This window comes from Clytia hemisphaerica, unplaced genomic scaffold (assembly GCF_902728285.1).
Source record: "Clytia hemisphaerica strain Z4C2 unplaced genomic scaffold, Clytia hemisphaerica genome assembly, whole genome shotgun sequence".
Taxonomy (NCBI): domain Eukaryota; kingdom Metazoa; phylum Cnidaria; class Hydrozoa; order Leptothecata; family Clytiidae; genus Clytia; species Clytia hemisphaerica.
Genome location: NW_027104105.1, coordinates 365,474 through 380,491, shown reverse-complemented (window position 1 = coordinate 380,491; position 15,018 = coordinate 365,474). Strand labels below are relative to the sequence as shown.

Sequence of the window (15,018 nt, the reverse complement as noted above, 5' to 3'; positions counted from 1 at the left end):
CCTCAAAGGAAAATTGAATTCAAATTAATCTGTTAAACAAGGAATTATTTGATTTATTCTTCTAAAAGATTTTTCCTGAGAAGCGGAGTATGGGGTACGAGTTCAAGTTCAAGTTCAAGTTCTCCAGAGGTCGATTTACACTTCATAAAAAAGATTCCTTGTCTATATGCTACCCAGACGACACACAACGTCAAAACAAGATTTAAACGTTTTAAAACAACGTTGTTTGCTGTATACGATGATAGTAAAATAGAAGGAAATAAAGCAAGTTGATGAAGCCCCAGGGTATAATGTTATTTGGGATGGCAGGTATTTCCACCAGACTTTAGCCACTTGGGTTTTTAGGGGGCTGATAGCTGAAATCAAGGACAATATTGTAACCGTAGTTTGGACAACTTTACTTAAAATTAAGGCATGTTGAAGATTTAAAATAAGGAATTTTTTGGATTGTGCTGAATTAGATTTTTTGTATTTTGAAACCCTTAACCTTTTCCGTGCACAGGGGGGGGGAATAGCAAAAAGAAATTTTACAAACATTTTCGAGGCGATGCAGTTGTTTTCAGCGGGAGAAAATGAAAAAAGTATTTTGAGCAGCCGATGGCATGGATATTTATTCCAACCCGTTGCTAGCCGCCAGGCCCGATGTCAAAAAAAAAACTGGACATGACTTATACATCTTTGCCCATTTTTTTTTTTTGTGCGGCTGCTCACACCATACACCTTTCCCGAATTGTTTTGGTATTTTTCGAAGGTCTTCAACCATATTGAAAACTAGCGGTACCCGGCGTCGCACGCCGGTTAAGCTGTAGCTGAATGCACTAAAAGTCCTTTGGATGTTAAAGCTGGCTTAAAAAAGCGATCAAACAAAAAAAAGAGAATCTCTATAACGTTTAACTCTAACCTACCCCGGCTGTCTTATCTTTTAACCATATTTGGATCGTGTACTGTCCCCCCGTGATATAATTTTTTAGTCAAAAGTTATCAAAAAGAGCATCGTTTACTGTACCAGTGTCGTTTAAAACGACTCTGCAGGTAGTTATTTTTCTCGCTTCGCTTGCGTTAAATATGCCAGTTTAAATGACAATTTTTCAGGAAAAAGTGGGAAGATCACAAAGGTGCAACTCCCGTGCAACTCTTTGTTTTTTCTCAGATCGAAAGAAATAAGACAATTCTAAGTTGCTTTTTAAACCCTTGGCATAACTTTTCGAATTTAAACATAAAAAATGACGTACACACTTTTTAACATAACGACGACTTGAATATTTTTATAAGAAGAAAGAAGTGAACTAATTTCTTCTTATGCTTTATATCGTCCTTTGAATGCTGTTGTTGTCCACAAACATTTTGATTTTTATGTTTTGATTTACTTTTGAAATATTATTTTCTATGAAATGAAATTGTTTTGTTTTGAAAAGAATTCGAATGTCATTAATAAATACGATCGTTAAATTAATACATTCGAAACATTTAAAACAAAAGAAGAGAGAAAAAGACAACTCTGGGCAGAAATTAAAAATTACTAAAATGTAGATGGACCTTAAATTTCAAAACAAAGGCTGAATAAAGTCTAAACCAAGCTCTATCCGATCTTTTGCAAATGGCACGAATCCAATAGAACAAACTTGTGGAGCAAGAGACTAAAAGTCATAATTTTAAAACACAAACAAAGCGAAAACGAAAGTGGTGACACACAGACACACAAAGCACCGCTATTAATATATAGACTACATATTTGTATTCCTCGTATAAAGACAAAAGCGTGCTGAAAATTTGAGCTCAAAAGCTTTTTTCTATCAACTTTTGTGACTGTTTTTGTTCACGGTGAAATCCCTTATAAAATTAAAACATACAGCCCGGCCCTCGTTTCCATGTAATTCTATTGTTTATAAAGAAATTTCAAATCAAAATAACTCAAGAATCGGAAGTGCTTTTCTCACATTTCTTTTTTTATTTGTTTAGTTTTGTGACATACAATTTTATGAAACTAAATAGAAACATCCAAACATTAAAACAAAAAAAAGTCAAAAAGCCTAAATAACAATTCGGGTAAGGTGTATTGATTCTAAAAAGCATTTAGGCAATGTCGAATAAACTTGACATGGGCACGGAATGGGTTAAGAGGTCTGTTACAAAACTCGTTGCATTTTTACCCATCCGACATGAAAATTATACTCAACCAGAAGGACGCCAGGCAAAGCAATATTTCAATCTAATTTTGTTTTGCATACGAGAGGCATTTAAATAGCCTTTGGAAAGGTGGAAGGTGCTAAAAGGTTATAAAGAAGAATTGCTCTATACATGAGGTCTTCAAATCTCTAAAAAAAACGAAATCCAAGTTTCATGTTCTTCTTCTGAAGAGTTTGAAAAATTACTTAAGAAATTCACAAAAGAAAATTAAATTCCCTGCAACTGCAGGTTATGCCGTAATTAAAAATCTAATAGGGGTTGGTGTTTATTAGAATTTGTTATTTCATTATAATTTCTTAACCCCAGCTGTTAATTCTTAAGCCAACGTGAAATAAAGAAACAATACGATACAATACAATACCCTCAATTTGTCCATCAGATATGTACCTTAATTTTGCAACAGATCCTAATGTGATTTCGAAAGTCCAAAGAATAGCCCGCGGGGGGTACTACCTTTGTCGACCGACGGGGGTGCTCCACTGAGGTTCGAAAAATGGACCCTACGTGGGACTCGAAATTTGCGAAAAAAGTGACCCTGAATGGGACTAAAATTTCAAAATGTTGTCAAATTTTCTACTTTTTCCCCAAATTTCCAAAAATAGGCACCCTACGGGAGACTGATTTTTCTATTTTGGTGTTTTTTGCGACCCTACCTGGGACTCGTGGACGTTAAAAAAGGTACCCTGACCAGCGGAGCATCCCCGTAACCCATCTTGCCCCCCCCCCCGGGCAAAGAAGGCGCCCATAAGATCGTTTCATATTCGTAATTTTCTTTTCTGTTGGGTTGCCAACAATACGAAAACTTTAGAAAGAGTCCTATACTCGAACACCTGGCCCTTGTTTGGTCAAGCTTCTTTGATACTAATATAGCAGGCGATTTTTGTCCTTTCTGCGTATGAAATTTCCTGTTCAATTATCTTAGTGTTATTCCCTCTATGAATTTTCCTGTTCAATATTAATTTAGTTGATACCTCTATGAATTTTCCTGTTCAATATTATCTTAGTTGATACCTCTATGAATTTCCCTGTTCAATATTATCTTAGTTGATACCTCTATACATACAACGTTACATACAGTATCATTTAGTCTAAATCACTGGACTCTCAGCGTCATCAAAAATCATCAAAAAGAAAATGTTCAGGGGGAAGTCGACTTTGTTGTCACAAGACCACCAGTCATACTAATTTACTACCTTATCGGCCCTTTTTACGCCGGTCCTAATTTAACGCTGGCCTCTTTTACGCCGGCCCTTATTCCGCCACAGCCTAATTATGGGCTTACGCCAATTAGGGCCGTAAATAACGCCAAAACTTGTAAAATCGCTTTTCAGGCTTTAAAACAGTAAGTATTAACTAAAATTTACATTAAAATGTCATCTTTCAGTGTCAAACTGTTGAAAATTCCATTGAAAATCATTGATTTTCGTGAAGTTTTGGATATAGAGTATGACGGATAGTATGGCTGGATAGTTTTCATCCTTTAATTATGCCTAAAATCCTTTAAATTGAGAAAAAATGGTCAGAAATTAACGCCGCTTGTAGACGTAGAAATTACAAAACTTTGGCCCTTTTCACGCTGGCCCTTATTACGCCACGAGTACAAAAATAACGCCAATAAGGGCCGGTGTAGAAAGGGCCTATAAGGTATGGACAATTCTTACTTCACTACTTGTGATTATTTATCCTCCGGGCCCGGGGGTACTACCCTTACCAACCACTTAGTTTCAAAATATGGACCTTATTGCCTTGCCTTTCTTTGAAGATCTCAGCCTTCACTCTGTCAATTCTATGGTGATGTCCAAAGAATCTTTGCTGTTTTTGAAGAAGCATAGAATTCAATTTGAAGACGCCTGCTTTAGAGCAGAACGAGGATATGATATCCCTTTTACGCCTATACACCTTTTTATCAGTGACCACCCGATCAGATTCTCCCGGTGAAAAACCTGGTGAAAACTTTTAAGTCCCACTTAGATAATGAGTGAACTCGGTCAAATAGTGCAGAAAAAATGTCAAATTCATTTAATCCTGGGAATCTATTCTGGTCTGTAAAATACACAAATGGGTGCCAATTTTTAGGTCTGAGATTTAAATCCATTTTTGACCCCTAAACTACAGTTGTGCTTGCACGCCTTTGTGCACAATTTTTACACAATTAGAACGTACTAAAAGTACAATAAAATTTTCTATGATCAAAAATCGCATTATTTATGTCAATCTTCCTGTCAACAAGAATTCCAATTAAGCACTGTCACGGTTTTTATTTTAAGAATGGTGTTTTTTTCATTCCATCATGGATATTCTTAACATTTTGGCGAAAATCACCCTAAAATATTCTTACGGTATTCTTAGGTTAGGAAGAATCTAAATTTAATCCAAATTTAAAGCATTTTTGTGAACTTGAATTTAGCTTAACTGGGGAATAATTGGCAATTTTGAGTTTAAGATGCTCTAAAAATTACATTCTTAGGTTGGTAATACTCAAAATCTTTTTGGCTATTTTCATCATGAATATTCTTATAAAGTATGTTCTTATAAAAAAAGTGTGTACTCTAAACTTTGGGAAAGGCGGAAAAGAGGTTGCAGTAGTTTATACCAAGATAGCCAGTTAAGCTGAACGAGTGGGTTAAAAAGCAAAGATTTTCTCCGTCGACGCAATACTATGGATGCAACTTATACTTTATTATACTCAGTCTGTTCTTCTAAAAGATCCTGCATTGTAACACGCATGCGTACTAAAATTAGTACTAGAGAAGTGCGAAGATGCAGGTAGAAACGCAACTCATCACCAAGTAGAAGTTAGCTGCGGAGGTTTCGTCGGCAATAGGTTGAAGAAGTGGCTCATAAACATCGGCCTCCTTAAACACATGATCAACAAGTCGATAAAAGAATGAAGAGGCAACCGAGAAAGCAAGTCACTGGATTTGGTTGAAGAGAAATGACGTTTCTTGGAAAGAGAACTAAAGAAGAAGACAGTGAAGTAGGCAACCGATTGCCTTTTGCAAGTTGGACCTACATGACTGCTTTTTATCGTCACCAAAAATTCAGGCCAGTCACAACAAGTTGAACTGTTTTTTTAAGCCGATTATTTTCTTTGAGACATGAGAAATTTTCTTTATGGATGGTGAAAAAAAGATGCAACTATTAAGACTTTGCTCTCAAATCAAATTCTTCTTCACTATCGGCTAGTTTACCGCTGGGCTAATTTGCCAATTCTTTCCTATATGGAGGTTTTTCCTAGGTAATGGGCTATCTCGAAGTTGGTTAAAGAGAATGCTTTCAAAGGAGTATAAAAATACCTATTCTAACAAAACTATTGTCTAACTCTCAAGTTACAAGCTTTGGTACTGTTGAAAATTTTCACAATTGTCAAAAAATTTTGCGTGTTAAAAATTTTCTCAGGAAAAAGTACAAGTAAAAGTTTTTTTCTAGTTTTTTTGTTTATATTTACGTTCGTTAAATTATTTCAACATAAGATAAATATTCATATCCAAGTCCTTGTCAGTCCAGGAAACAGGTTGCCATCCCTTAGGTGAGATGATGTTTGTATCTATAGATTACCGGGGCCTGCTTAGAAAATTTATTTTATCCTCTTTTGCTACATGTAACCTCTCTGTTAAAATACAGACGAATAAATTATGTTAAATTCGATTCAATTCAACCAAATAAAGACGAAAGGATCGATCCAAAGAAGAGAGGCTTTGCATCTGCGTCCAATTGGCGATCTAGAATTTCGTCATCGAGGTCTTCGTCGTCAGTTTCAGCTTCTGAAAGAGAAGACAAGATTGTTTATGAAACGACTTTGTTGATATAGTTTTGTCATTATAGGTCTTGACTGAATTTCAGCCTTTTTTACCCAAGTTTTCTTCCATTAACAAACATCTAAAAAAGGGCTTTAACTTAACCAACTTTCTGAGATTTAAGCTGAAAAATGTTTTTAACATGTTCTTATTTTAACCAGTTTGTGAGTATTTATGTCAACTTAACCAAGGAATTAGGTGTTTTAGAATCCACAAAGCCCTTAAAATGTTCTTAACTTGTTCTTAGCATTTTGGTCATCGAAGCCTATGTTCTTATGTAGTTTATTCTCCTATTCTCATAACTTCAGTTGAGCTAGAATCTGAGAATGTCTGTGTGTTTGTGTGTATGTCCCAAAACTTTGGAGACTTCAAAAATTGTCAGATTTGGCAGAAATTTGGCACATTTGTTCCTTGGGTGAATATCTGAGGGTGTTTTTTCATTTTTCAAAAATTTTGATTTTTGGGGCCTAGGGACGAGTTTTTCGCCAAAACGAGGCGAATATCTAGGGACCTACAATTGGGCCTATCAATAATTTGAAGCCACTAAAGTTTAATTTAAAAAAGTAATAAGTAATAATGACTCGTTTAGTTCTTTAAGTTTAGCAGACAATTTTGTTCGTACGATGGAAGGATCGTTTTCCCTAGCTGAACAAAGAGCTTTTCCGATACAAAGCACATGCAAGATGCCATCTAAAATAGATCTTACCCAATACTGCATCATCATCGTCTTCGTCGTCATGATGAGCTTTTTCTTTTAATTCTGAAAGAGAATATTATATTGTTACTTCAACATGATTTTTTACATTTTAAGCTCCAGAGTTGACGCTCTCTGATTCGATTTTCAAAGGGATTTTCATCGAATGAGGGAGAGTATGGAATAGTAGAGCGTCGTTTACGATAGACTTGTAAACAAGTCTGTTATTTACCGCGCGCAACAAAATTTAGGACTCGGGTACTGGCTAGGTATAATCGGAAAAACGTTCACACGGGAATTAGCGCGCGAGAGAGAAGGAAAAGAACTGAAATTTGAGAATATCGTTCTAGATACGGTTTCCTGATTTTACCACTCTAGTAAGATTTTCCGGTGTGATGTTTTTCATTCAACGACTATACTAGTCTACGTTTACGAGAGTTTCTTGTCAGACTTTTAATATTATTGAATAATGATGCGTATCGAAAAGTAGAACCTGGAATTAGAGAACGGCCATTGTATATTTAAAGTTTGCTGAATTATAATCGTTTAGCAAGTGTTTTAGTAGGCAGTTTCCTAAAGTGTTAGAGATGTTTGTTTATAGGTTATGGTTAAATTTTAGTCCAACTTTTCTTCCATTAAGAAACAGTTTTAAAAGGACTTACTTTTCACAACTTCTTTGGATAATTCTTTGACGATTCCCTTCTCAAGTTCTTTTTGAATTCTTTTAGGTACAGCGGGTTTGGCAGGTCGGGCTAAAAAGGAAAATGTACTAAAATAGTCAATTGAATCATTATTGAGACCTCTAAGCGAATCTTTTTAATTGGTCAAGGAAGACTTTGATAACAAAAACTTGACCACATTCCTGCTTTGATTATCATAATAGTCCAGGCAATATGGAGCAATTACCCCCACCTGCCGGTGAACACGGTCTTTAACTGTTTTTGGGATCCTGCACATCTATATTTTGAGAATCACGGATGGTTTTCAGGCTAACCCTCTATCACGAACATTCCAGAGGGGGTGTCTTGTGGGTACCTGGGGACGCTTTTTCTAGTAGCTTTGCCTGGGGTAGGGCTAATAAACTTTCTTCGTGATTATATTGTCCGCCCCTTCAAACTTTTCTCAGTTTCTTTCATGATAAATTAAAGAAGATTCAAAGTAAAATTGAGCTTACCAAGTACTGCGAATGTGGCAAAGCCAACGATCAAAAGAATTGATAATGTCTTCATCTTTTCAAATGTTTCAAAACAGCTGATGAATGAAAATGGACACTTTTTGAACCTCTTTTATGTGTTTCATTGCGGAAAATCGTTTCAAAAATTTCTCCCACTTTGGTATTTTTCATTTCCTCAAGGGAAATTTGTTTTAAATCAATCTGTTTAAACAAGGAATTATTTGAATGTGTATCCTTGCAAGGTTCTTCAGGGAAGTAGAGCATAGTGGAATAATTTCAAGTTGGAGGGCTGATTTTTTTGTTATTTTGAAATCCTCGATATTTGATTCGGGATTCGAGGTACCTTAAGGGCTCTGACCATAGTCAGAAAATTGATTTTAGTATCTGAACATAAAAGTTACGTTTTAGATTTTTTAACAATTTTAACAAAGAATTGTCTTTATAAATTGCTTTTTAGTCAAACCCCTTAAGAGTAATTAAGAACTTAATTGCAAAAATGATGTTATGAACTTTAAAAAGACGTTAATAATATGTTGCATCACCTTCTTTTATAAAAAGTGCTAAGTTTTAATGGGTAATTAACCTTTTTGTTTCGAACTTTTTTCAAACTGTCCGCAAAGAATTGAACTATTTTAAATTTTGCGGAAAATTTTTCTAAAAAGATGTGTCAAAAGTTATAACTGTTTTTTAAAGCAAAATCCAGATGAAAAATTGATGAAAAACCACTATTTTGAAGATTTTGAGACAAAGAAGCATTTACAAAAATTTTCCGCAAAAGTTTTTATTGTTCAGTAAAAGATACAACATTTACTGCGAAAATTTTTTCAAAATGTTTTTTCTTCGCCAAAACTAAGCTCTTCTAGGTTGAAATACTCTTCCTCGCAAAAGTCTTCATTTTCTTCTTCATCAAATTTTTCAATGCAATTTTTGAGTTTTCAGATTCAGGAATAGTTTGTCTAACAGAAAATGTATAGCATACCATAGTTTTGTTGGTTACATCAGTCAGAAAACACATTTTAAACACGACAATTATGAAAAATTCACTATGGTCAGAGCCCTTAAATTTTAAAGGTTTTGTTTTTAAAAAGGAGTGATATCGTTTGCTTGCTCATCAAATTTTAATTTACAAGCTTTCTCACATTGGATTGACACAGAAAGATTGGTCCGAAAGAGGAAAAGAAAACCTTTTTTTCTTATTATTCAGCAAAATATAACAATAGGCACCAGACACTGTCCTGATATGAGATATGTGTCTGATATGAAACGGGAACATTTGTGTAAAAATAAAATCTTTAAGGTCGCCGCATACTTAATATATATTTCCAAATTACGGAAAGGAACCCTATCCTCAAACACCTGGCGCCCTTGTTTGGTCAAGCTTTTTTAATATTTATAAAGCAGGCGGTTTTCGCTCGTTCCGCGTAGGAATTTCCCTGTTCAAGTCTAGACTCAGTGTCATCAAAAATTATCTGAAATCACCAGACTGAATTTACTATGGACAATTTTCACTTTTTCACAACCTCGTATGAATTTTGTTTGAAAAGTTACCTAACCTTAAGGTTCAAGGTAGAAGTTTAATTGCTTTTTGCAGTCCAGGATAACCGTTCCCAGAGCTTTCGCAACATTATCTTCAATCTTCAAATTCCTACAACAACCCCTTTCTTATTAATATTACGGTTTTTTATAAATTAACCTGTGTTCGTCCGTCCGTCCGTCCGTCTGTTACCAATTTTTTGATGAGATAGATGTTTGTTTTGCTCACAAAGTCTTGAATATGAAAAAATATTCCAAGAGCATGAAATTTTGGTTTCTAAGCGTTTTTTTTATAAGAAACAAACGACTAATTTTAATAGATCGTCACTATTGTGTTCTGAATGATTGTTTAATGGTCACGTCACGTAGATATCAATTATAAATGTGTTAAATGCATAACCAGGTAGATCCATAAAAGTATCACTTGTTTCTAGGAGATTTAATTATTTAAACTCTCCTGCTTATCTTTTTCAAAATACCTTCTTCTGTTTGAACCTGCTCTCTATTTTTCTTACCGAGTAAAAACTCTAATTCCTATTCCCTCTCTCTCAATGCTTGTTCCAATCCAAATTTATGAGGTGCTAACAAGTACTTGAAAGTTATACATGGTGCGCCACAAAAAGTTTCTTTTTTCTAGTTCCAAAAACTGTGAAAGAACCAATTGGAAAGAATGAAGGATTTTCAACATTTTCGAGCATTTTCTGAAAGTAACTTGTTTATTCAATTAAGCATAACTTTTGATCTGTTGAGCCGAATTTAAATAATGACCCATCAAAATTTAAGTTTATCTTTTTTCTTTCAAATGAAAAAGGAATGATTTTTCATGAATGAAATATTTTAGGTCTCGATAAAATTAACTTTAAAGAAGAGAGAAACTTTTTTGTGGCGCACCCGGTAGAGAAAGTCTGGCGAATACAGGTACCGATAAGGATTTGATCAAAAAATATTTTAAATGATAAGTTTTTTAAATCGTATATTTTGAAATAACTGTTCATAATGATAACAATTGCGTACAATATTGATTTGCATGCACTTTTAAACAAATTCTGTTGACTAAGATTCTACTTGGAACTTATATGATAAAAATAAAATATTCACATACAATTACGTACAAGTGACACCAAATCGTTTGAAGAAAATGAAACTATATTTCAACTTTAGTTTTCAATCTTCTTGCTTTGGCTGGCTATTCGTCCGATCTTTTTCCGATCGAATATTTCTCATCCAGTCAGATTTAAAGGTTTGGTAGTACTTTGTATACTGGACAATTCGGTTGCCTTGGGTTACTCGATGATGTCTACAATGTAAATTAAGGAAGATTATAAGTGAAATTGTTACTAATCAAAGTATTGCCTTGCCTTTCTTTGGAGATCTCAGCCTTCATTTGGTCAAATCTATGGTGATGTCCAAGAATCTCTGCTGTTTTTGAAGAAGCATAGAATTCAATTTTGAAGACGCCTGGCTTTAGTGCAGAACGAGGATATGATACCCCTTCTATTTCTATGGTAGCCTCTAACTAAGTCTTTTTTTATTCCTTTTAGTGACGGTTTTTCCTTTAAGTTTTTCTTATATTTTATAGCTTAGTACCCCTGGCGATATCACTTAGTGCCTTACAAAGGGGGAGGAGCTAGGTATTATTTTTTCTGTGTTCGTTTTGTAAGTAGTATATGTTCGTAAGTGTAATGTAGTTTTTCAAATTAGAAATAAAAAAAACGTAACGATGTTCCCGGGAAGAGTTCTCAAAACTAAGACCAAGGGGGTAAAAAACCACTTCCCCCAGATATCATTCTTTGTAATACTGGAATTGCAAAGCAAGATCTTGGAGGTAAACCCTTGAGAACAGGGACTACAGTCGACTATGTTTGAAACGCTCTGGTGTTCTTATAGAATTTGTTCTTATACAAAAAACTTACAATAATCTTCAGCATTGATGGAAATTCACTTTGACATCTACTCCTTGCTGTTGATTGGCTGCAAGAAGCACGTCGATCACAGTCAACGTTGATTGGTACATCTGTCATATAATCATCCACTGTGCCAACTTTACCGTCAAGACCATAACAAAAATTACCGCGTTTTGTCCCTGGAAGGAAAGTTTGGGGAAAGATTTGGGAATAATTTCCAAATTTCATTTCTTGTCAAAAACACCTCTGTCTCCAGTGGAACTTCTTTCCATAGCAGAGATGAAAATTTCTATCGAGATCCGAATGAGATTAGAAATTCTATTGTTCTTGGTTGAGAAAAGCAAGTGATTTTAGAGTGCAACTTTTGTCCATTGAGTTTTAAATAGGGATGAAAATAAAGTAAATTTCCAGTCGTGCTGGAATTGTACGGTATTTTCCCACCGGCGGAGACGAAATTTTACATAATTTTCCAATGGAGTGGGGGTCCCACTGTGTCTGGTCTGTGGCTCAGGGTTGCTAAAAATGAAAACATACCCTATCAATCTTACTTTTGTCCAGGGTTCCCGGCTTGAGGGCTGAATTTAGGGGGCCAAATATTGAAGTAAATTGACGTTGGCCACCATGGTTTCGGAACGGAGAAAAATTTTGAATTTTAAGGGGTTAAAAGTGCTATTTTAGGACCCACTTCGAGACAATTGGAAAAGAATTTATTATGGAAAAATAGGTTTTAAAGAAAGTTTTCAAAATAGCCTTACTCGGCAAAAAAGTGAGGTGATTCATTTACATAATTTTGTAGGACTAAAAATGTATTTTTTACCTTTTCATGAATTATTTGAGTGTGACCACTACCTGATTCTGTAACTATAGCAATATTTTGAAAACAAGTACGAGGTAAGCGTTGTCCATGACGTAATTTTTGAAAAGGTGATTTCCAATTCAAAGTCTTGACATTAATAACACGTTTTTATTCTTTATTAAACCTTTTTAAACACGTAATGCGCTGGCGGAGGTTTCTTACTCTAAGGTCCCGAATAGTAAAAGAGGTGGTCCGAATAATAACGGGGCGGTCCAAATATAAGGGGGCGGTTTGAATAAAAGGAAGATTCCTAAAAATTCTTCTCCGTTAGAGCCAAAGAGAACATGACCTGAAATCGTTGCTTTACCTGATTTTATGGGCGAGATATCTTTGCTCAACGCAGTGCGACAATTGTAAGAAACTGGTGTCTTGCTGGAGCTGCACGTGAATGACGGGCTTCCACCTGTGACCTTTAGTTTAGCACAACTATTGTAAACACCTCCATTGCCTACTATCATAGAGGCTTGGAGAGAGTAGAAACCATCTTTCAAGTTTGTTGGAATTCCGATGGTTGTGTCGTAACGCTCAAAATCAGATGGGTCTAAAAGTTAATAATATCTCATGAGCAATATTATTGGTTGAAAGTGATAGATTCTGTGGGTTGAAATACTATCAGGTCTCCTGACTTGGACAACAAAAATGTGCGGAACCAGTATTCTTTCGAGTCATAGAGGTTCAAGTTTCTGAATCGCAGAACATTAAAATGAAAGTAATTCTGCAAGTTTGACGAATAGGGGAGCATTTTGTAACCTGATCAAAAACTAGAACAAAAGGTTACAACAGTCAAGGAAAAATCTTAAAACCCCTGGCCTGGGAAATGACAATTTTCGGGATTGGATTTGCCCTGGAAAAATGAAACAGCTACAGGCCTGGAAAGTGGTTATTTCCCTGGCTTGGGTTTTCCAAATTTCGGGTTGTAAAATGACAATTTCCCAGGCATGAGTTTTCCCAATTTTGGGATGTAAAATGGGGATTTCCCAAGCATGTTTTCCAAATTTCGGGGTGTAAAATGATGATTTCCCAGTCAAAGGGTTTTTATACGGACTATAGTGTGACCGAAGGGTAAACCTGCAAAGTTGCAAAGATATTTGAGAGTTTTAAGTTCCTTACCAGATTGATATTCGCATCCAGGTCTTCCATTGCAAGGATGTTTACAATCGCCAGATCCATATCTACCAGGTCTCTCATCATGTCCATAACATGCGAACTTCATGACATTGTTTTTATAACTTTGAGCATTTTTTCGTTCATTCCAAGGTACTAAAGCAATGCGTGCAAAACCGCCACCATGGTTATTCGAAACCCATCCCACTTTCAACCGATCGCCCGCTTCAACTTCGGTAACAGGAACTAGAATGAAATCAAGAAATTCATTTCATTGAGTTTTGATCCCAACATCGAAAAATCAATATGCAGGTAAGCCAGGGTAGTCTAACGTCTAAAACTAATTTATAATCAGCTTTTTTTCAGCTGAAATAAAGAATATTTCACTGTCACCAATCTTAAAATTAGTGGCTGAGGAAAGTAAGAATTTCTTCTGTTTTGTTAACCTTAAATCTTGAGCTTGGCCCTTTTTTCATAGTGAGGGGGATCTCATCTACATGAAAAAGGGTCAATCTCAAAACTTAAAGTTAGCCAAACAGAAAAATTCTCAGTTTTCTGAGACGCTTATTTTGAAATTGGACCTTTTTGCCTTGATGGCAGCGATTTCTACTCGGCTATTGAATTCAAAAAGATCAGGAGTTTAACAGATTTTACTTACTTGTGCCCCATTCCCCTTCACATTGTGCGCCTCCAATGATCCCTCCTCGTCCCAGTCTTGGATTGAAAGACCTGAATGCGCATTTAAATGAAAAAGTTACTTGAGATTCCATAATATGGGGTTAATGGCCAAATGGTAAAGTTTTCAGCGCCTGAACCAAGGGTTCGAATCCCCGCTTCCTACAAAGTTTCGTCGAGCTCGTAGATAGCCGATCCGGCTGGCTGTAGACCCCGTTAAAACAATATAAAACTGTTCTAGATTACTGAGCTATTCACGTTGAATATCGATCTATGTTTATTATTTCAAAGAGTTTGATCATATAACTTATTTAGGGTCAGCGAAAAGGCTTACGGTCTGTACGACTGATATCTTGAAATGCACACTTTTGTGAATGCGGCCTTTTCATATTTTGTTTACTCCAACGTTCAGTTTTCAAATCTACTTACGGTGGGCATGTCATCCACGAATGAGCGAAAATCAGTTCTGGAAAACATAAAACTAATAACGTGATGAAACTCAAAGTCATCTTCATGTTGATTCTGCTTGTTTTTTATTGGCTGGTTAATATCACTCCAATCTTTCTTTTTACTTTGCTTCTTAATTTAAATATTTTTCCAGCTCTTTTTATACCCATTTTTCAGGATACAGTTGTCTTTGTCATTGCGTCCAAAAGTACCATCACTCCAAACTCCACACATCCGTCCGTTTAGCCGACACACGATCCGGTCAAAGACGGTTTTGGCTTTCGGGATGCATTTTGCAAAAGAGGTAATGACGTTTTCTCTTCTTCCACTTTGTGGTAAACCAAGTTTACGTCATTATTTGGCTACTTGATTTTCTGATTTAATTACTTTTGATTAATACCCCCTTAGCCGTATGATAGTTTTGGCTGGTTTAATGTTTGGCTTCCAGAAGCTTGCACTGTCATAGGTTCTTTTTTGCTTCAATTATTTTTGCTGGGGGGGGGGGGGAGGAGATTACGTTATAAAAAATAAACACGCGCTTTAAAAAAAAGTTGACTGTTCTTCAACCTCTTTAAACGTTAAATCAGGTCTGAGAAAATTTTCTTTTCGCCGATACATATAAGTGTATAACATAACATATAATCTGT

At 35.5% G+C, this 15,018-nt stretch overlaps 2 protein-coding genes across 2 annotated transcripts; both read right to left on the bottom strand.

Moving 5' to 3' along the window:
- Positions 1-5,602: 5,602 nt before the first annotated feature.
- Positions 5,603-7,953, bottom strand: LOC136813197 (uncharacterized). The gene is made up of 4 exons (XM_067069718.1): positions 7,853-7,953; positions 7,341-7,430; positions 6,691-6,744; positions 5,603-5,951 (listed from the first exon to the last, which is right to left on the bottom strand). Exons 1-4 carry the CDS (start codon positions 7,905-7,907, stop codon positions 5,842-5,844), a joined length of 309 nt encoding a protein of 102 aa, XP_066925819.1. The 5' UTR covers positions 7,908-7,953; the 3' UTR covers positions 5,603-5,841.
- A 2,382-nt stretch (positions 7,954-10,335) lies between these two features.
- Positions 10,336-14,506, bottom strand: LOC136813195 (uncharacterized). Its single transcript, XM_067069717.1, has 6 exons — positions 14,354-14,506; positions 13,908-13,978; positions 13,256-13,495; positions 12,453-12,686; positions 11,299-11,468; positions 10,336-10,682 (listed from the first exon to the last, which is right to left on the bottom strand). Exons 1-6 carry the CDS (start codon positions 14,437-14,439, stop codon positions 10,620-10,622), a joined length of 864 nt encoding a protein of 287 aa, XP_066925818.1. The 5' UTR covers positions 14,440-14,506; the 3' UTR covers positions 10,336-10,619.
- Between the last annotated feature and the right edge of the window lie 512 nt (positions 14,507-15,018).

Coding starts and splice junctions, on each gene's coding strand:
- LOC136813197 (XM_067069718.1), bottom strand. CDS start 7,907: ATGAAGACATTATCAATTCTTTTGATCGTTGGCTTTGCCACATTCGCA. Junction 7,431..7,852: donor TGCCACATTCGCAGTACTTG/GTAAGCTCAATT, acceptor TTTCCTTTTTAG/CCCGACCTGCCAAACCCGCT. Junction 5,952..6,690: donor CGATGATGATGCAGTATTGG/GTAAGATCTATT, acceptor CTTCTCTTTCAG/AAGCTGAAACTGACGACGAA.
- LOC136813195 (XM_067069717.1), bottom strand. CDS start 14,439: ATGAAGATGACTTTGAGTTTCATCACGTTATTAGTTTTATGTTTTCCA. Junction 13,496..13,907: donor TGAAGGGGAATGGGGCACAA/GTAAGTAAAATC, acceptor ATTTCATTCTAG/TTCCTGTTACCGAAGTTGAA. Junction 10,683..11,298: donor CATCAATGCTGAAGATTATT/GTAAGTTTTTTG, acceptor TTTACATTGTAG/ACATCATCGAGTAACCCAAG.